Source organism: Malus sylvestris, chromosome 15 (assembly GCF_916048215.2).
Source record: "Malus sylvestris chromosome 15, drMalSylv7.2, whole genome shotgun sequence".
Classification (NCBI taxonomy): Eukaryota; Viridiplantae; Streptophyta; class Magnoliopsida; order Rosales; family Rosaceae; genus Malus; species Malus sylvestris.
Genome location: NC_062274.1, coordinates 6,737,307 through 6,758,017, shown reverse-complemented (window position 1 = coordinate 6,758,017; position 20,711 = coordinate 6,737,307). Strand labels below are relative to the sequence as shown.

The following is a 20,711-nucleotide window of genomic DNA, read 5'->3' as shown; positions in this document are numbered from 1 at the left end:
ACAAATTACTTTACCAAACTCCAAAATATATACTTGTTTTTTTTGTTTTTTTTAGGGGTGTGCTATCCACACACCATTTTTTACTTCTTACATACCCCTTATTAATTTATGTCCGTTGATCTTCTTCAATTCATCTGATCCGATGACCGAAAACCAAAAAGGTGTGGGAGAAGTAAAAAAGGGTGTGTGGATATCACACCCTTTTTTTTATTTTTAACAAACGATATTATTTACACTAAGGGGGAGGGAGTAGGCTTAGCCTCACAATGAGCTATCAATAATGTGGTTTAAATTCGCATTTGGCGAGAATCAAACTTAAGACCTCTCACTTACAAATAAAGAGGAATATCACTAGATCGGAGTATTAAAGGACAAAAAATATACTTGTTAAGCAATGCATGATTAGGGAAAACAACATAATTATCGTCTAAATTTCTCCCTTGAACATTAAGCGTTAGTCCAAATTCAAACATTTTGGTCAGTCGTCGATTCTATAAACCAAATATTATACAATATTTCAAAGGCTTGAACTAATTTATTTGTCTTTTCTCTTAATTAATTAATATGGTAATTAGTTCCAACAAAAGCAAAGTTTGGTAAGTTAATTACCTTTTGCTTTCTTTGTTAAAAAAAAAGAGAAACTGTTCGTTTCTATGACCAATAGAAGAACCGACTTTTACTTTTTACCTTTTTTTTATTCGGGTAAAAAATTCTCCACAACCGACTTTTAATTTCCAACACTTTGAAAATAATTTTACCGCCATCGTAGCTGCGCTTCCCAATACTTTCAAGAATTCAATACCCACCCCTAAATTTCACAAATACCAAAATTTACCCCTCATTTCAAGATCCGTAATTACCATATTCGCCCAACTCTTTTTCACTTTCACTTTTTAGATCCCGTCTCTCTCTTCTGTGGCCGCCATCCGAGTCCTGTTCGTTTATTTTTTTCAACCTCTCCCTCCCTGAAAATCCCCAAATCGCATTTGACCGAATCGTCGTCTCTGCTATTCGATCTGAACCTTGCCCTAAAAACCCTATCTTTCTCTCTCCTCGTCGACGAGTTCAATCAGTTCCAGAGAAATTAGGGCTTTTTATGGAGAGGATCATCGCAGAGAAGTACAAATTAGGTCGCAAAATTGGGAGCGGATCGTTCGGCGAATTGTATCTTGGTTTGTGAATCCTTCAATTAGCTATATTTACTCCCTTTTTCTTTAAAATTTTGTTATTTTTGATCCTCCTGGTTAATTTTTGTAAATTTTTATTTTGATTTTTTTTGGTTTTTCAGCAACCCATATAGAGACTGGCGAGAATTTGGCGGCGAAGATTGTAAGTTTCGATTCGATCCCATTCATTTTTCAAATGTGATCGGATAGTTTGAGTGTTTGTTTCCGAGGAAAATAGTTTCCGGGAAAAAATTGAGTCTGCATTGTTTGTGAATTAATAGCCTGCATTTTGAGCTGATCAAATTATGGTTCTTGTGATTGTTAGTGGAATCTTGTGTCAGAATTAGGTAAGGTTCTACGTATTTTGGTACAGGTGGGCGACTGCGTGTTAGGATAGTATTGCAGACGAATAGAATGATGTACGAGCGATTGGTTGTAATTTGTTTTATTTTTTATTTTGGCAGGAAAATAACAAGACAAAACATCCACAACTTTTGTACGAGGCAAAGCTTTATAAAATTCTACAGGGAGGAAGTAAGGATTCAATAGAAGTAGTGTTTTTTTGGGAACTACGTGCTCTCATAAGCTATCACCTTGGATCTTATTTTCACTATATATACACACACACATATATATAATGACTTGAGTTTATGACCCTTCAGGTGGTATTGCAAGCATAAGATGGGCGGGATTTGATAGGGACGATAATGTCCTCGTCATTGACTTGCTGGGACCGAGTCTTGAAGACCTCTTTGTGTACTGTGGGAGGAGGTTTTCACTGAAGACAGTCTTAATGTTGGCTGATCAGATGGTAATCTTGAATATTCTCTGTGATGGCTTATAATTTGTTAAGCTTATAATTAGTTGTTGTTAGAAAGCGGTTTTGCTTCTGTCTTATGGATTGCTTACATAAATTCTTGCCATATTATTTCGTCAGTTGCAATTTAAAAGGTCTCACTTTTTAAAACCCGCACCTGATTACTGAATGCTAAATGTTTGTGGATCGGTAAATATGATTCCTTTGTTCATTCAATTGCAGATTACAAGAATAGAATATGTACATTCTAAAGGGTTTTTGCATAGAGACATCAAACCAGACAACTTCCTCATGGGTCTTGGCAGGAAAGCAAATCAGGTAATGTTAATGCATTCCTCTTCAACATCTAACTTGCAGGAACAATAAAGCTTTTAGGATTTCTCTGTTATTAACCATTGTTAAATACACATTAATCAGGTTTATGTTATTGATTTTGGACTTGCAAAAAGATTTCGGGACCAAAATACACACCGGCATATTCCGTACAGGTAAAATTCCATAATTTGGTTCGCGCTTAAATCTAGTGGGAATTTTGTGTCTTGAATGAGCTTTTCCTACTCTCAACGGTATTTTGCTTTTCAGTATGTGTTTATCTTTTCTTTTTCAAACTCATACAGAGAAAACAAAAGCTTAACAGGAACTGCACGCTATGCTAGTTGCAATACCCATTTGGGAATAGGTAAGTAGAGATGTACTGTTTATTTAATTTTGTTTGAAATGTTTTGACTATCTTTTTTTCTCATTTTTTGGGTTCATTGTTCTAGATCAGAGTCGTCGGGATGATTTGGAGTCACTTGGATATGTTCTTCTGTACTTCTTAAGAGGAAGGTATGCCATAAAGTCGAACCACTTTTCTGAATGAGAATTTTATATTTTGAATTGCTGATTTACTTTTATTGGTGAAACCAATGCGTTGGCTATTGCAATTTCATTTTGATGACAAGCACTCTTCGCACAATGTTTTGACCAGATATCTGGGTACTCCTCTATACTATTTTTCGGCCTGGCTGACTAATTGGTTTCTGCATTTAGCCTTCCTTGGCAGGGTCTAAAAGCTGCAACAAAGAAGCAAAAATATGATAAGATTTGTGAGAAGAAGCTATCAACTCCCATTGAGGTATGTGCATCTTGTGGATAGGAGGATCATGTTTAGAACTCAATCCAACAGGGCTGACTTGTTGAATGCTGTTTCTGTTACATCCTCGTCTCCTAAAATTTTGTATTAGGCATTTGTATTAGTTCTTTCCCATTTTATGTTACATATAGAGTTTACCGGGAATTGCCCCATATAATCTAAATGAGTTCAGATTTTAAGAATTCTTCTCAAGAAGTATGCAATTATAAAACAGCTTCCAAATTTTTTTGTTTTTGTTTGTTTGTTTTTTTTTTTCCTTTCAGGAGTGGGGTTTACTAATTTCTTTTGGAAGCTTTCCAGAGATTGATTACAATTGAGCAAGAATTTATGGTGCATCCTTTTTGTGTCTTTAAATTTGTATTCTCTATGTACTGATGCCCATTTGTTTTCCAGGTCTTATGTAAATCGCATCCTGTGGAGTTTGCATCCTACTTCCATTATTGCCACTCTTTAACATTTGATCAACGCCCTGATTATGCATTCTTGAAGCGCCTGTTTCGTGATTTATTTAGCCGCGAAGGTATGATATTTATTTCACCATTTCTATATTCCTGCAACCTATAAATAGTTGTAAAAATGCCAGTGCTTTGTACAAATGAGCTTCTGCTTCATGGAAAAGTGTATAGAATTATTAAATGTGCCGATTTAGGTGTATTTTGAACTGGCAATCTTTGTCTATTGATGTTTAAAATTGCTTTCCATATCTCACAGGATACGAGTTTGACTATATATTTGACTGGACAATTCTAAAATACCAGCAGGCACAGCATACAAGGACTCAGGGTCAATCATCTGTTAGTACTTCATTACACTTTCTTTTATTACTTTCTCCTATTAACTGCTGCTAAAATTGTATGCACAGGTCCAAGTTCTGTTCCTTGTATGTATCTAATTTTCCTTCCAAGTACTGATGTTATCATTCTTGCTTGTTTGATTTTGTTTCTTCTAAATTCATCTCAGAAACCGCAGCCACCTGTAGTTGTCTCTGGTCGAGAAATTCCTAGCGGTCAAGCAGTGCCTGCGGATGCGATGAGGCTTAAAGGTAAAGGTCCAGTACTCCGGTTTTCACTTGAGGGAAGGCTTTTGTTATACTAAAGCCTTGTTGTTTACATTCTCGAGGAGTCTGTTTATCCAGAAAATGTTGGTTTATCAAATATTTTTCATGTCTAAGGTTTTATTTATGGATTCCAGGCATTCATGATGTTCCTAGACCAGCTGAGGTCACAGCAAATAAGCGGCCAAGCAATCATGCGCATCCAGATGTTCATATGCAATATAGATCATCAACAGCCCAGAATTCGGGTGCTAATAATACTGTTGAGAAACACGTACGTAACTTGTAATGTAAAACATTAATGTTTACTTTTGCATGTATCTCTCTCGAGTCACCTCCAATATCTATTCCTGTTTGCACGGAAGATGTACTCATGTATTTCATGTTATGCTGTACTGGGTAATTGTTTCAGAATGCGAGTAATGCACCTATGCCACCTACTGCATTTTCTCTCAGAAGACATTTTCAAAAACCAGAGGGGCCGGTTGAAAATGCAAACTTAGGCCGTAGAGTTGGGAATCAAAATGGTGCTTCAAGCAGTTGGATGCCATCAGTAAACCAAATTTCTTCAGCAAAGTAATAGGTATGGATTTTTATCGTGCGAAATTATCTTTTGCTTGCTTTACATTTGTTTTGTGTATCAAATGAAAGATAATCGCTCCAAACTGCATAAATAGTTTTCAAGCTATTCAGCCTTGTTTTTTTTATTTTTTATTTTTATTTTTATTCAGCTATAGATCTGAAGGAGATTGCTCAGAGCATGTGTCTTTCGGTAGCAAATGCCATGAAGTTTGGGTTGCTTGTTTCTCCCATGACAGATTGCATAACACATGTGAAAACTTCAACTGGCAAAACTTGAACACACAGGATGTGCTTGGACTTCACACCACAGGATGGAGTTTCCGCGTGCATAGGTGGCAAAAATGACAGCCCATATCGTGTTGTGTGGATGATGTGTAAAGTGTATTTTCCATTATTCTGATAATAGATGATAGATAGATCATACTATTTCATTTTGTTTTGCGGCGTTATAAGGTTGTTTTGACCATGTATTTCATTCAATTCAGGATTGAGTTGCTTTCTGTTCTTAATCTTTTTCGGATCAAAGCCCTGGATATGTTCACCAGGTCCTTCAGAACCTGGAAAAAAGAGTAAACTAGTATTTCAGGTATCGACTACATTGACCTTTTTCTCAAGGGAAATGTCCCTTTTGGAGTTGCTATGTTTCATTTGTACATAAAATGCTCATTAATCTTATTTTTCTTTGCTTCAGATCTTGAATGGGAGAACTTCATTGGGCGTCTTGATCTCATTGAAGAGGGTATTAGAGATCTTTCTATTGTTCGTTAAATCCTTCGAGCTTTGTGTTTTAGAAGCTTTAAGCAGTCCATAATTTGAAGCAGTAACGAACCCTAATTCCTCCGATGCCAATCGTAGTTATGAACTTACGATGCATTTTCTTACATCACATAAATACAAATGTCTGAAAGATGTTTTTCTCCATCCATTCTACAAGGCTAAATTTTGTCTCTCCTCTTTGTTGCTGGACTTCTTGTGGTATTCTATAACCCTTTGTATTTGTTAATTGCCACTTTTAATTTTTATAGGTCGGAAATTGCAAGTGTATCAGCCTCGTAAGGCTGAGAGATTAGGGGGTATGATTATTTGGATTTAGATAATTAATCACGAATTTTAAATAAATTATTGGATGTAGGAGTGGGGGACCTCGGAATTGTTGGTCCTCACTGTCACAAGTCACAACCGAGACATGATTAGGCTCCAAGTAATGATACAAGTTGGATCTTAAACTGATGCCAATTGCTCTTGGTGCGTGGGTCTTGAAACTATTAAGTTATGCCACCACTACTGTGATGGTGAAGTTCTAGCCTTCTAGGGTTGTTGGAGTGGAAGTACAAAAATGAAACACGGGTGTGATTGTGGTAGCGTCTTGTTATTAGTTCATGTCTTATAATGCAAATGGATGATAGATTTGTGTGTTTAGACTTTAAGAGTATTAAACTAGTAAATCGATTACATGTTATCATATCAGTGGATTGCAGTATTTTACGTTTGTGTGACAGTTCCACCGAACAATTTCTTGTAGAAAGAACCCTTTACGCTACTCGGAAACAGTAAAAGCGTTTTGGTTTTATTGTTTTGACTAGAAAAGTTATATATAAGAGAAAGTGAAGAAGCAGCTTTATACAGACTTACTTTAAACCTTAACGTAGGGCACACATTTGTTAGATTTCATGCATAATATATTTTGGTCGAATATTCCATAGATTTCATGATTATAGGCTTAGTGGACGTGGCAGCCATGGCCCATGGATCCCACAAATTCAGGAGAATGGACACGTGTGTACCGCTGACGTTTTATATCAATAAAATAAAAATATACGTAAATTTTCGTTTATATAATTTTATTTTATTACACAGAACATTATGAGATAATATATTTATATCATATAAATTGTACTCGAAGTCTAGAGGGCACTGTATTGCCAAGGGCCCGTCAGCCCCGTATATAACTTTAAGACGTAGATAATGGTGACAAAAGGAAACTCTGGTAATGATGAACAATGGCCGCTCTGAAAATGGATCTTTACCTATTTATGTATAATAAAGCACTGAGTTGAGGAAAAGGAGAAGGAATAATGAAGTGGCGACAAAAGATGAATATTATTCAGCTTTATTTGTGTCCATTTGAATTTGCAGGGAAATGATTTTTACACTTTATATTTTATCTGCGTCGATTTTATTACGAGTGGTTGAATTTTTTTTAATACAATATTAAAATTGCTAATAAATTAGTAACATTTTTCACAACAAATAAGAACATTGTTTGGCTTCTTTTAGCTGAATAGTCATCAATCCGTAATTACAAATCAAAATTGACATGTTTACTGAAGTCATATAGTAACACAAAAAGAAAAAAAAGATATACACTCGTCAAATTACTATTTGTCTGCAAGGAAGAAATGTCCATTCCTAACGTGTAATGGAGTCATTCATTTGTTATTGCAAATCGAGAATTGATATGTATATTGAAGCCACTCGCTAACACAAACAACAACATGAATCAAGCCTTATCTCATTATGTTTTGTACCCTTATCTATCTTTCATTAGCACAAATGCTCTATAATTTTTTTTAAAGTTTCTTTCCAAGTTTTTCCAGGTCTTCCTCTGTCCTTTTTATCCCAAGCATCTGTCTCATAGTCGTATCTTCTAATTAGAGCATCTGTCGATCTTCGATTCACGTGGCCAAACCACCTTAACCAGTTTTCTCTCATCTTATCTTCAATTACGGCCACTCCTACTTTACCTCAAATATCCTCATTCTTAATCTTATCCATCATTGTGTGTTTGCACATCCAACGAAAAATTCTCATTTTCACTTTTTTGCACTTGTTATTTTTTACCACTCAATTTCCGTGCCATAAAATATTACTAGCCTTATTGCCGTGAGAAGTCAAGTATTTTTCAATAAAAAAAGCATGCAACTTACTTTTGCTAAGCCATGTTAAATAGGTACTGCATAGTACACCCTCCTCTTCATCATCTCATTCATTCACTCTTGCTTTCATAGCTCAACTGAGATGCTCCCAATACCAGAGCTTTTCCGATGAGTCATCACTGAATGAAAATATTTATTTGGCTTCAAAAGTAAGAAAACAAAAACTTCATAATATTTATTTATTTATTTATTTAAATAATGACTGGTGTAATCTAACTCTGTGTGTTTTGGTGATAGTGAGCTCCTGCAGTTTGAAATGCTCAACAAACGGACTACTGCATGGCGTGCTGGAGAACATAGATGAAAATGGAGGTATAGTGAGCGGAACAGAGGGGTCGTCTGCGCCGCCGCCAGAAACTCCAACGGAGTCGATGGAGTTTCTGGCCAGATCGTGGAGTCTCTCAGCCATGGAGATCTCCAAAGCTCTTTCCCACACACGTGTGAACGTTGCTTCCAAGACCCTTGACAAGTCAGCGTTCAGTTCTGATGATGGTGTTGAATCACACGACAGAAGTGCCATGCGTTTAATGGAATCTGTAAGTTAATTAGTTTCTTAATTATACTTAGCAAATTATGCTATAATCTATATTTGTGTTAGATGTGATCTTATGAACATCTTGGCTGCTTCAGCAGTTACCCAGTGGAGTTAGCCCTCCAGTTTCGCCAAGAGACAGTGAAGAGATGAAGGTACTCTCACTCTCTCTCTTGAAAAATGATTGTCTAGTACTATAACACATGCACTTGATATAACCACTACTTAATATGATATGAGTAGACGACATAATTGTTTTATGCTTCTGACAATTAATAGTATTCGGATATAATAACAACTAATATTCCAAGTTTTTCCCTATAAAATGTGATTTTAAGTGTTTTTTATAACTATGAATTTTGAGGGCTAACTTGTGAATAGTTAATAACTATCGTTTATTTAGTTGATGAATTATGACCTCGTCTAACAAAGAAAAAACTTAGGTGCTGCTAGACCAAATAACGCGTACAATTGATGAATGTCTGCTTGGAGGTTGTATTATTTATGAAATTTGATTTGGGAGTGCAGAATCATCATCATGTGTATATGTGCACGAGTGCATGATTTTAAACCAAATCTATAATTTCGTATCTACTAATTTATCATATATGCTAAGTTACTGATACTCGATTACAAAAAGCTTCTTTTTCGATTTAAATATTGTATACTGGGGCACAATCAGAGGCAGGAGCTTTTACTGTTTTAGGCCGGTTAATATGTGCAGGAGTTACTTTTACTACACCAAGCACTCCACCCAGACTTCCTTTCCAGCCAGCAACAATTTCTCAATCATGGGGTAACTTCAGTTTGTACCACTCAACTTATCATGTACATGAAATTCCTGAAGCGTAATTGTGATTTCCGCGGGCCTCTTTATTTAAATTCTCTTTTGATTAATTCAATCGAAATGCCAGAATGCAAATACGGGCAGAGGGAAAGAGGGTGTCCGAAAATCATTTGTCGTCGTAATTTTTCAATTCCTCATTGTTGTATCCCTGCAGCTATACAAGAGCATTTTGCGAGGGAAAACAATGGGCAGATGGTTAAAAGATCAGAAGGAGAGGAAGAAGCATGAAATCCGAACCCAAAATGCGCAGTTGCACGCTGCTGTTTCTGTGGCTGGGGTTGCTGCTGCTGTAGCATCAATTGCAGCTTCAACTGTATTTCCTGAAACATCAGCTGCCCACCAGAAAACACCAGTATCCGAATTGAGGACGGAAACATCAGCTGCGCTAGCATCCGCAGCAGCTCTAGTCGCTTCGCGTTGCATTGAGATTGCGGAGGAAATGGGAGCTGAGCATGATCATATTCTATCAGTTGTCAGTTCTGCAGTTAATGCAAGGACTAATGGAGATATCATGACCTTAACTGCAGGAGCAGCTACAGGTACACTAAGACTTTACAAGATGTACTAAATTCCATAGTATTACACGTATATTCAACCAAATTTTAAGCTAATCAAACGCAGAACTCAATAAAGCTAAGCGCATACTAGTTTAAAACATATTAGCAACGGTTAAACTTGATTGAATTAGCTAAAGCAGTCTAGGATCAATGCGCAGCTTTACGCGGAGCTGCCACACTTAAAGTGAGGCTGCAAAAGGAGTATGGTGGCACAACTGTTGCTCTGGCCGAGGAGAGATGTGAAGGCAACCAATCAAATGCAGCATTGAACTTTGTCTCAAAGGGTGGGGAGCTCCTTAAACGTACGAGGAAAGGTAAACAAACGGCATTATTAAGATACGCTAATGCAGCAATAATGAATTCAGCTAAATAACTTCATGGATAAGTTGAACTCACCATCATGTAACTTATGAATGCAGGTGCTCTTCACTGGAAGAGGGTTTCTTTCAATACTAACTCAAATGGGCAGGTAAAATACCCGATACACGAAAATTTGGAAAAAAGTATCAACTTCTAAGTTGAAGATTTACTGATTAGTTATAGACCTAATATTTCTAAAACAGCATCACCAGATACTTATTCAGAAGTGGAATAATAACAGGTTGTAGCCAAAATGAAAAGCAAGCATATGGCGGGAACATTTACGAAAAAGAAGAAATGTAAGAAAATTCTCATACCTAGAGCAAACATTTTACATTGACTTCTATCCTGTCAACCGTGATGCCACGCTGTGATGCTTGCAGGTGTGGTCTCTGGAGTCTACTGTGACATCCCAGCTTGGCCCGGCAGGGAAAGAGAAGACGGCAGCAAACCAAGGGCATACTTTGGGATAAAAACAGCTGAAAGGACAATAGAATTTGAATGCAGAAGTCAAGGTGACAAACATATGTGGACTGAAGGGATCCGTCATATGTTGAATTTCATGCCAACATAACACAATTCCAAGAAAGGTTAAAATTTGGATTTATGTAAAATTGAACGTGTTAAGTTTTTCACAACAATCAATGTGCATTTATCTCAGAATCCAATTCTATATCTACGTTTCGGTGGGAAAGAATGGAACTTATAACAACTGTTACTATCTTATACAAAGTAATGTATCTACAAGTTTGGTTTTAATATGTTCTCTCATGGCTGCTTCAAGATAACGAGGTTAGGATAATGTACAGTCAAAATTGTTACAAATCTTCCACGGGCTCAATTTTTGAGCTGTTGGTGATGCTTTTCTTCACTCTAATTCCTTCAGAAAATCAGCATTATCAACAAAGACCTGCAAATTGGGGAGGCCAAAAAAATCGGATCGTTTGCTTTAAAATATGATAATGATTCATGATAAAAGGTACGAATATGACATAACACCAATGTGCTATTTCAATACTGAATTTTGCACTCTAATTGGTACCAGAACTACCGACTAAGAAAAAATGCAACTAAATTGGACAGGACATACCGATTTCCAGCCATCAGGGTCGAGGCAAGCAGTTATCTTTGTGTTGATGCCTGGCAAAGGCCCAGGATCAAGAATAATCTTCCCTCCACTTAGTTTGATTGCTTCTGCAGTCTTGTAAACATCATCTGTGCCTATTGCGATCTGTTACAATTTGGGATGCAGATTTAGTATTCTTCGTATAATAACATGGAAATTGGTGAGCAGACTGGTATAGCTCATATCAGTGCTTTGAGAAATAAAATATCTTGTAAATACCTGCGCGTAACCATTTCCTTTGTCATAATCTGTGATCCCATAGTTGTACGTCAGTTCAAGCACTGCGTTCTTATCTTCAGGACCGTAGCCCAACACGGCAACAGTACACTGGTAAACAAGCAGAACCAGCTATTAGGTAGGTAGAGTAGCAAAATGCAAATACTGCTAAACAATTGTTTTCTATTTAATCAGATATGTTAGAAGGGTGAAATAGGGGAAGGGGACACGGCCAAACCACACGGAGATTTCATAAAATTTATTTTTTGCATTAACAGCCTCTCCATAAATGGGGGTAAGGCTAGCCGACATTCACTTCTCCCAGACCCTGCGTAAAGCGGGAGCCTTGTGCACTGGGTACGACCTTTTTTATTAACAGGGCAGACATTAGAGCAAAGTTGTTGGCACAGCGGCTAAATTTATATAAAGCGACACTTAGTTATAGGATTCTAACTGGAGGGAATACATTTCACGAGTCGCCCCTGTAGCAGTCAGGCTCAAAATCATAACCCAGCAAGAAGGTATGTTATGGGATGCCTTCAGTACACAACTACTGCCATGTACCCAGAATCCAGGAAGCAAGAAGCATTGTGAAAATAATGAACAGACAGCTCACAAAAGATGGCCTCTAAATACAAAGTGGTATCACTATGTACGGGCACTACATCAATTCATAAGGGTCTTCATGCCCATATCACTCCTACACAAACAGCCACATAAATGGCAAATTTGCGATGGCATGTTTCCGTCACAATTTCTATTATTCCAAGGGTATCCTGCCCATCAGCCTATCAGGGAATTTGTCAGTGGGTCGCATGTGTGAAGTTACCTTGTATTCAGGATTATCTCTCTTGTGGAGAAGTTCCATCCCATAAGCCTTCATGTTAAAAAAAAAAAACACAATGGTCAAAGCTTCAGGAAAGCTTACCTATAAAAAGCCGAACCAGGAACAAATATTTAAAAAATAAAAGAAATTCGTTTAAGACATCTCACCTTCTTATAAAAGTTAATAGCACGGTCAAGATCACCTACACGAAGCATCACTTGACGGAAGGGCTCAGGTGAAGGCCCTCTCTCCAAAAGCTCAAACGTGTAGCCATCGGGATCCTCAACAGAGGCAACTATTGTGCTGCCACCTTTAGCAGGACCAGGTTCCTCGGTAACTTTCCCTCCCTTTGCCTTTATAAGTTCCACGATTTTGGTTACCTACAGAAAATTTGCATAACTTAAAGAAAAAAAAAATTGGCATATAAAACATTATGGATAAGAAATGAAAATTGTAAGAGATAATGCTCCAAAGCTTCTGAAGAGTAGGGATGTTGAAAAGACAAAAGAGAAGGGCAGAAGGTAAAAAGATAGACAATGAATTCATTCAGCTTAAAAGTTAAAGCTGAGAAGAGTATTGCTTATAATTGTAAGTAAAATTCATTGGTTTTATAGTTCAGTAGATGGACAATGAATTAAAAATCCAAACCAAGAAAACGCACAAATAAGAGTAGTTTGTCATGAGAGAAAAACCACAGCGATATTAAGAAAAAAAGAACTTACATCTTCAACTGCAATGCCAAAATGGCCAAAACCAGTCCCAATGTTGTACTTGTCCACTCCGTAATCTACGAGTATAACATAATGCAATTTCACATTCATATGAAAGCATACAATATAAAAAGTCTTTCTATTAAACTACAAAATAATCTTGAATTACACAGAATTACTTATAAAATACTTACTGTATGTAAGTTCAACCACAAAATTGGATTCTTCTGGTCCATATCCAAGAAAAGCATTCGAATATCGATCCTCAGGTATGTCACGTTTTCTTAACAGCTTCATCCCCAAACATTCAGTATAGAATCTGCATCACAAAAGATTATAGTCTTGTCCAAAGAACTACGCGATACGGAATCAATATTTCTTCTACTAAATAGACGCATACTTTATAGTCTTGTCCAAGTCCCCAACACGATAGACAACATGAAGCATTCTTCTTTTGTCATTTTTTACCCACTCCAGTGCATTTTCCTTGGCAATAGCGGTGCCTGCCTGTGCCAAATTCACAACTGGGGCAGCCTCTAAAGGGTTTCCCTCTCCTCTTAGCAACTCAGATGCTTTTGCACCTAACAGTTGTGATTGAGGCAGAGCTGGAAAACCACCCCAAATCATAAGCGCAAGGCATATTATAACCAACTGATATATTTAGTTAATCAAAATGTAAATTTAATTAAACCGAGTGCCCCAAAATCTTTGTTAAAATTCTTAACTTGATTAAAAGTAGACAAAATAAATGAAAAACAGGGGTAAATTTTTTGCAAAGGTGAAGCATTATACAAATTAATTTATGCTGAATCATGTAAAGGTCACAGCTTTTATTTATTTTTATATTGGAATTAATTTAAAGGTTTTCTTTTTGATGTAGGAACTTATGCAAAGGCAATGTATCTTCAGAATTATAACAGTTAAACTAAAGCTTTCGTATAATTTGAATTTTCTTAATCTTCACGAAAACCGCATTACGAAATTTGATATAACTACATTGATTTTGCCCAAGAAGAAAAAAAATGAAGCAAAAAATTTCCACTCTGCTATATCATACATTATTCAACCCAGAACTCAGCATAACACATATACATTGCACATTTGAGTTAAATTCTATTGCTACAGTATAACATTATAAAACCAAAACAACCCACACTTAATCAATACAAATTTCACAAACACAAAATGTAATGGAAAACAAACATGGGGTTTTGATACTTTGGAGGAAGTAATTACCAGAGCCGAGTTGAAAGAGAGCGAGTCTCCGAGAAGTAGAATAAGAAGAGGCAGAGTTTCGCACACCAAAAAACCTCACGGACGGTGGCGATGGAGCCAGAGAGGGTCTTAAGAGATTCAGAGTAGCCGATAAAGATGACATTTTTTGGTTCCCTTTCTTCTACACCACACTCTATCTCGCTCACTCTGAGTTATCTGCATGCTGGAGAGATTGTAATTGGGCCTTGCATGTGCTAATGATGGACCCATTTGTTTTTTTAATGACTTGGATTTTGGTCCAACTTCTAATAGAAATATTTTCATTTCAAAAGTTTCAATATGTGGTTTATAGCTCGTTTGACAAGTGTTTCTAAACAACTAAAATCGTTTTTAGGTAAAATATTTAAGTAATGCTATTCATATCATGTTTTTGTACTACATTTTTATATCACCTTAGATGGCATTTGATGTGGACAACCACATCATTTGAATTATTTAGATTTTTAAATTTAGTTCATTATTAAATAGGAAACTTTAACGAAAAGCTCCCGGTACTGTTTACTTTAATGAAAAACCACATTTTTACACTAAAAAGTCAATCCTGATACTATTCACTTTACCCTTTATTTTGTCCTTATCGTTAAAACTCAAAGTTTTCAAACCATTTTCATTAGTTTTCCTTATTTAATAAACTAATAATGAAGAAAAACTAGTTAATTAAATGATAATTGTGGTATACTAGGAGTCTTTCTCCTTCATTTCCTTGGGTTTTGCAAATTTTTTAAATGATGTGGTTGTGCACATCAGATGCCACCTAATGTGGTGTAAAAACATGGTATGAATAATATTACTCAAAATATTTTTGAAATCAAACTCTAGTAAAAATGCAAGTTAAATCTGGAAAATCACTTTAAGTGCTTACAACAAGAAGCACATAACTGGTGCTTTTAGTATAAAGCGCTTCAAGTACTTTTGAAACTCAAAAACATTTTATCTAAAAAGTGCTTTCAGTCATTTAAAAGCACTTACCAAATGAGTCCTTAATATTCTAATAGACATAATGCTTGATTCTTATGCGTTCTGAGTTTAAATCTTCTTTTAAGTTATTGTAGTAGTTTTGGTCCTCCCTTAATGATAATGAGTATAAAACTTCGTTTTGCCGTAATGCTAAAACTACATGGCTACTTAAGAGATGTTCATCAGGATGGCTAGGGTTGTGAGGGAAATCGGGCGATTCTGGCAACTTGGGGTTGGCTGGCTGATTTACATGGGGTTACCGCGGCGGATACCGTCGGCCTCCTTCAGCTGGGATTTTTGCTTTTTTTGTGTCTTTTTTTTTCTGCATTAGGGTTGTGTATGGGTCAGGGTTATGTTAGCATTCGGCTTGGGTCTTTGGAGGTGGCCTTTGTGTATATCCCTTTGGTTTAATGAACGTTTATTTAATAGTTCATTTTCTTGCAAATTATCTATATAGTTTGGCCACAGCTGCACAGACAGCAATGTTATTATAGTATATAATTTTGAACTTTTGGTAGATAAACCTTTTACATAATTATGTGAATAACTGAATAAGCCTAAGTTTCCGCTGATAACTAACATATATATATAGTATCAGTTCATATTTACGATCGAAATTAATGTTCACTAAAGGATAATGCAACAAAAATAATCCTTGAAACCATCAATAATTGAAACTATTTTACTATTTATTTAATGTCAGTTGGCCATATATAATATATATAATCACGTAAAGGAAATGCATATATGGAAGAAGAGGACACAAAGTGCACACTCAGAGGACACTAATAATATTAGAATATCGCAAATGTTTTAACTTTTATCCATTAATCTCAGCTTTTCGGATGATGGGATCACAGAGGGTTGGTGCATGGCACTATCAAAACTCAAACCCTATTTTTTATTCTTAAGAGTTACAGAAGAAACACACTGCAAACCGAGAAAACAAATTAGGGAGTAGAAGGTGGAATAGCACACTAATATAGCTTTTTAGTTTTGGCTACAATTACATGAATGTGTTACTAAGGTTTTTTTCATGTGCATAGACGGCTACATTATCATAGTACTACATTTTGCCATATTATCTTTTACGAGTTACAAAAAGTGTATTTATAAATTGAGAACTAATCCTAAAACAAATTAGAACATTATTTGTAAACTTTAATCCTTATGGGTAAGGAACACAAGTTTAATCCTTGGATGAGGAAATTTAAGATTACTAAAGAATTTCAAAATGACGGAATTTTGTTATCTAGAATTTGTAAATTTTCTTGTTTGGTTAACCTCAACGGAATTTGAATACAGAAATTGTTATTTTTAAACTCTCACTCATAGAAATTGGAAAATGACATCTATTTACATGGAATTTAAACTTGAGAATTGTAGGTCCCAAATTCCAAGTTCTTTTTCCACTAGGAAATTCCAAATTTATATGTGTATGAATCCAAACAAAGGATTTGGTGTATATCAATTTATAAATTCTAACTTTTGTTAAAATCTCAAATTTATTTCCATCATCCAAACATAATGTAAGACATCAAATTCCATTGTACCTTAAAGTAAACAATAATAAACCAATTAGTTAACTAATTAATTTTTTTTTCAACACAAATCCCTTCCAAGATTTTAATTTTTTAAAAGAAGAGAACGATGATCCTTGTTTACAAAATAATTTATATACAAAGATATCATCGTATCTCCTTTCTGATCTTGATGCCAAACAAGGTAAAGTTACCATTCAAATTTCCAATAGTACTGAAATTGGACTAGCTATATTGTCATTTCTGGCTTGCTTGATAATTGGAGAACGTCTGAAGCACTCAATAATTATATTATTGGACCCAGCTAGATACGCATATATACATATATATAATCTGGTTCGTCAATGTTGATATCCTTATAAATAGTGTATACATTTTCATTGTCCTAGCAACTGTAAAGTCGAGAGACCCTATAGGCCAGAGCATATAATGGCGAAAATAGCCTTGGGAACCACCGGTGAGGGTGCCCTTCCAGAAGTCTGGAGAGCTCTTGTGGTTGAGTTTATCACTACCTTCCTCTTCGTCTTTGCTGGTGTTGCATCAGCCATGGCTACTGGTAATTTATACACACACACCCAATTAATTATATGCCATTGCTTTATCCTTTACAGTCTTTCAATAACCATTTAGTCTCGTGACCCACAAATATTCCATTTAATGAAAACATCTCTGATTTCAAATCTCATATAAACCACATGAATTGTTCATTAAGATAATTTCAAAGAGAAACGAGGAAATATATAATCTCTCCAACTATTAATTAATCACCCTACACGTGAAATACCGAGTACTTGGAAAAACCTCTCGTTGATTAATGACCAAAACTCTTATATCGAATATTTAATGTTTAATCACTAATATGTTTGGGTTTGGTAGTTCATCATCACTATCATGGACACAGATCCAAGATCATAATTTCTCTGTCGTTTACTACATGATTACTAGTCATGTATTTTTGGTTATATTATGTATATGGTAACCGTCTGAGTTGTGGTGGGGCAGATAAGCTAGCAGCAGATGCACTAGTGGGGTTGTTTGCCGTAGCTGTGACACATGCACTAGTTGTGGCCGTGATGATATCCGCCGGCCACATATCTGGCGGTCACCTTAACCCTGCCGTCACTCTTGGCCTCCTGTTTGGTGGTCATATTACCCTCTTCCGATCTATACTCTACTGGATCGATCAATTGTTAGCAGCTGCTGCAGCTTGTTACCTTCTAGAGTACCTCAGTGGATTGGTATGTTTAGAATTTTTCATCACGCTGTAGTTATTCAAATCTAAATTCACCATGAATCTCATTTATATGGTCATGTTACATGTCACATAATTGAATTGTTATTTTTTTGGCAGACTACTCCAATTCATTCACTTGCAAGTGGGGTGGGCTATTTAGAAGGTGTGATATGGGAGATTGTCCTCACATTCTCCTTGCTATTCACAGTCTATGCTACAATTGTCGACAAAAGAGGATCTCTTAATGGATTAGGCCCTACATTAACTGGATTTGTTGTCGGGGCCAACATCCTAGCTGGAGGAGCCTTCTCAGGAGCTTCAATGAACCCAGCGAGGTCCTTTGGTCCTGCTTTGGTAAGCTGGAATTGGACTGACCATTGGGTTTATTGGGTTGGTCCTCTGATTGGCGGTGGACTTGCTGGGTTCATTTATGAAAATTTCTTCATTATCGGGCAAGCTCATCTCCCAATTCCTACAGTGGAAGCTGCTTTGTTAGGTTAATCTGCAGCTCTGCTTGTTATGTAACTATTGTATTTGGTGGGTGGGTAACTCAATAATTCAACCCCAAAGCAATTTTATATATTTACACATTTTCATTCATGCACGCATAAGCAACAAAATTGTAGCATTATTCTCAAACTAATGTAAAAAATTTCGAGTCTTTCCCTCCTTTCTTTTTGGACCAAGCTGAAGCTTTACAAATCTCCTTGTTCATTGTGGCAGTATGGGCATTGGATTGCTGAAAAAAAAAAAAAAGTCAGGAAGTAACAGCGATGAATGGGTTGGTACACATTGTTGGAATCATTGCTTATGAAATTTTAATTTAGCTACCCAAAATTATGACAATACTAATTGCAGTAAGCATCATTCGTGCTAATTATCTCAATGCGCAAATTAATCGATATAAATGGCCGATAAAAATAGGAATGGTAATATCTTCAATCATGGTCGAAATTTAGAGAATACATGGTCAAATTTTAGAGAATACTATAATACTGCATAGCGGTGTAATTGTTAATGAAGATTTGTCGGACCAGTGGGCTCTATATACTTCTAGTAGTTTCTCTAAGACTTAGTTAAAATAACAAAGATCAAATACACAAAGTGCATGGAAAATATGTTTTTCATAATCATTCCTGGTATAAAATAAAAAGGTTGCGTGCAGCTACAGAAATTATTGATTATTCTGATACTTTATGACCTACTGAAAATAATTACCTTTGAAGCAGCTTCCTCTCAACCCATGAAGGAGACAAAACAGGGTTAGATAAACTCCTGTCCCTATAGTTCAATCCCACGCCAGACCTTAAAACTCTGGTCCAAACTTGCACCATAAACCAAAAACCCCATTACAATTTTGTCCATCTCTAAACAAGGAGCCAAACGCCTGACAGGCCCTCTATGCCCATCAAACACAGCCAAACACTCATAAGCAATTCCCTTCCTCTCTTCTCCAAACCCTAATTGTTGTATCCTCTGACCCACTAAATATCAACTCCTCCACAACCACTAGGCAAAGCACTGCAAACGTGTGACCCTTTAAAACCCCACCATGGTTAAATCTACAGGCAACTTCTCCTTCTTCCAAAAATGAATGATTCCATCTGAAGATCCAGAGTAGTGGAAGCAACTAGAGTTAAGTGATGAAGTGTTTAGGGCTATAGCGTTTATGGGGAATTTCAGTCATGGTGAGAGTTTGAGAGTTTTTCCCCCAAAACTCTTCTCCAAATTTTTACTGACCCATCAGAGGAGCAAGTGAAGACACATCCATCATCGGTTCACCATAATTGCAGTTCATGTGCCACAAACGAGTCCACGCAGTTCTCGGTTAAAATTCTCCAGGGTTTAACTGTTGTGTCCTGTAAGCCGATGTATATCAAACCTTCTGCATGACAATAAATATACTAAGTAGGAAACACATTCTTTGTGTTTTAGGTTTTTGTTGGTTTCTGAAAATAAAGGAAACAAGCCTTTTTTTTCTTGGAAATGGAGGAAAACTTTTTGGATTTAAAATTGTCCGAGGCTGTATTCCATATTCTGATTTTTGATCTTTGCGTGTGGTGAAAAGCATGTTACTATAGGCCAAAATGCTTCTTATTTCAGCTGGAGTCGCCTGGAGGCATCCAAACTCCATGTAGTCTGGTTGCCTCCATGCGCAGATTTGGGTACTCTTGGAGCCAGTAAAGCCTACTCCATGCCGCCTTGAAATTGCAATGGAGTAGGCTGTAGATGGTGCCTTTGCGGTGGTGGGGTGAGGCGATGCGCAGTGGTAGAGAAGTGAAGGGGATGGAGTTTGGAGTGGGGAGAGGGTCCATGGGGACTCTGGGCTTGGGGGTGGCATTAGGGTAAGTATTGTAGTGTGGGGGATGGAATACATTGAAGGGGCTGCCAATTATCAGTTGGAGACCTTAGTCACACATGACTTGGTGATCATTGTCGGGGAGGTCATTGGGGGAGTCTTCTATTGCGTCACTTTCTTCTACATCTAGGAAGCCAAAGACAGATTTCTTGCCATGGAATCCAGGGAATTAGGGTTTATAGCAATTAGCAGGAAGGCTCGCTAGACATAAAAATTTAGAAAGGTAGATGTATTATGTACTTTCTAATTTTTCTTTAATGCTAGAGATATCAATGACTATATATATACTATACTTTGATTTGGAAAATCTGTAGGTAGGATCCAATACATAGTTGCTAACTTTCCTTTAATGAATTTCCTCTTCCAAGTTCCAACCCCACCGTCCTTATCCCATAAACATTAATTTGGGTAACAGAAAAGGCTTGTATAAGATCTATAAGCCAACATATTGCTGGTGGTTCGTTTTGATTGCTATATCCAT

At 36.5% G+C, this 20,711-nt stretch overlaps 4 protein-coding genes and 1 pseudogene across 11 annotated transcripts; 3 read left to right on the top strand and 2 right to left on the bottom strand.

Annotated features, from left to right (window-relative positions):
- Positions 1–948: 948 nt before the first annotated feature.
- Positions 949–5,679, top strand: LOC126605010 (casein kinase 1-like protein 3). 3 transcript variants are annotated; one of them, XM_050272362.1, is made up of 17 exons: positions 949–1,172; positions 1,289–1,329; positions 1,631–1,700; positions 1,829–1,977; positions 2,206–2,301; positions 2,401–2,471; positions 2,601–2,662; positions 2,748–2,811; positions 3,016–3,100; positions 3,512–3,638; positions 3,830–3,912; positions 4,079–4,160; positions 4,310–4,446; positions 4,585–4,755; positions 4,904–5,086; positions 5,240–5,340; positions 5,446–5,679. In XM_050272362.1, exons 1-14 carry the CDS (start codon positions 1,097–1,099, stop codon positions 4,750–4,752), a joined length of 1,311 nt encoding a protein of 436 aa, XP_050128319.1. In that variant the 5' UTR covers positions 949–1,096; the 3' UTR covers positions 4,753–4,755; positions 4,904–5,086; positions 5,240–5,340; positions 5,446–5,679. The 3 variants fall into 3 exon arrangements, with proteins under 3 accessions (XP_050128319.1, XP_050128318.1, XP_050128317.1); XM_050272361.1 differs by having other exon boundaries at positions 4,904–5,128; XM_050272360.1 differs by having other exon boundaries at positions 4,904–5,135.
- Positions 5,680–7,683: 2,004 nt separating this feature from the next.
- Positions 7,684–10,745, top strand: LOC126605846 (VAN3-binding protein). 6 transcript variants are annotated; one of them, XM_050273303.1, is made up of 9 exons: positions 7,684–7,839; positions 7,928–8,226; positions 8,324–8,377; positions 8,947–9,018; positions 9,224–9,608; positions 9,785–9,940; positions 10,046–10,095; positions 10,228–10,285; positions 10,370–10,745. In XM_050273303.1, coding segments are annotated over exons 1-9 (1,266 nt in total). In that variant the 5' UTR covers positions 7,684–7,838; the 3' UTR covers positions 10,561–10,745. The 6 variants fall into 6 exon arrangements, with proteins under 6 accessions (XP_050129260.1, XP_050129258.1, XP_050129259.1 ...); XM_050273301.1 differs by having other exon boundaries at positions 9,137–9,608; XM_050273302.1 differs by having other exon boundaries at positions 8,321–8,377.
- Positions 10,566–14,284, bottom strand: LOC126605848 (probable lactoylglutathione lyase, chloroplastic). The gene is made up of 9 exons (XM_050273306.1): positions 14,101–14,284; positions 13,265–13,469; positions 13,059–13,183; positions 12,877–12,941; positions 12,322–12,534; positions 12,158–12,205; positions 11,332–11,439; positions 11,077–11,217; positions 10,566–10,896 (listed from the first exon to the last, which is right to left on the bottom strand). The coding sequence occupies exons 1-9, from the start codon at positions 14,240–14,242 to the stop codon at positions 10,855–10,857; spliced, it is 1,089 nt and encodes a 362-aa protein (XP_050129263.1). The 5' UTR covers positions 14,243–14,284; the 3' UTR covers positions 10,566–10,854.
- Positions 14,285–17,011: 2,727 nt separating this feature from the next.
- On the top strand, positions 17,012–18,532 carry LOC126604613 (aquaporin TIP4-1-like). Its single transcript, XM_050271900.1, has 3 exons — positions 17,012–17,193; positions 17,640–17,875; positions 17,989–18,532. Exons 1-3 carry the CDS (start codon positions 17,067–17,069, stop codon positions 18,370–18,372), a joined length of 747 nt encoding a protein of 248 aa, XP_050127857.1. The 5' UTR covers positions 17,012–17,066; the 3' UTR covers positions 18,373–18,532.
- Positions 18,533–19,072: 540 nt separating this feature from the next.
- LOC126601529 (protein JINGUBANG-like) lies at positions 19,073–19,649 on the bottom strand (annotated as a pseudogene).
- Positions 19,650–20,711: the final 1,062 nt, after the last annotated feature.

Excerpts from the sequence above, each read along its gene's own strand:
- LOC126605010 (XM_050272362.1), top strand. The coding sequence starts at position 1,097 with ATGGAGAGGATCATCGCAGAGAAGTACAAATTAGGTCGCAAAATTGGG. Across the intron at positions 2,302-2,400 it reads TTGGCAGGAAAGCAAATCAG|GTTTATGTTATTGATTTTGG; the intron begins GTAATGTTAATG and ends CACATTAATCAG. Across the intron at positions 2,812-3,015 it reads CTGTACTTCTTAAGAGGAAG|CCTTCCTTGGCAGGGTCTAA; the intron begins GTATGCCATAAA and ends TTCTGCATTTAG.
- LOC126605846 (XM_050273300.1), top strand. Across the intron at positions 9,019-9,136 it reads AACAATTTCTCAATCATGGG|AATGCAAATACGGGCAGAGG; the intron begins GTAACTTCAGTT and ends TCGAAATGCCAG. Across the intron at positions 9,941-10,045 it reads CCTTAAACGTACGAGGAAAG|GTGCTCTTCACTGGAAGAGG; the intron begins GTAAACAAACGG and ends TTATGAATGCAG.
- LOC126605848 (XM_050273306.1), bottom strand. The coding sequence starts at position 14,242 with ATGTCATCTTTATCGGCTACTCTGAATCTCTTAAGACCCTCTCTGGCT. Across the intron at positions 11,440-12,157 it reads GAGATAATCCTGAATACAAG|TGTACTGTTGCCGTGTTGGG; the intron begins GTAACTTCACAC and ends CTTGTTTACCAG. Across the intron at positions 11,218-11,331 it reads AAGGAAATGGTTACGCGCAG|ATCGCAATAGGCACAGATGA; the intron begins GTATTTACAAGA and ends AAATTGTAACAG.
- LOC126604613 (XM_050271900.1), top strand. The coding sequence starts at position 17,067 with ATGGCGAAAATAGCCTTGGGAACCACCGGTGAGGGTGCCCTTCCAGAA. Across the intron at positions 17,194-17,639 it reads TGCATCAGCCATGGCTACTG|ATAAGCTAGCAGCAGATGCA; the intron begins GTAATTTATACA and ends GTGGTGGGGCAG. Across the intron at positions 17,876-17,988 it reads TAGAGTACCTCAGTGGATTG|ACTACTCCAATTCATTCACT; the intron begins GTATGTTTAGAA and ends TTTTTTTGGCAG.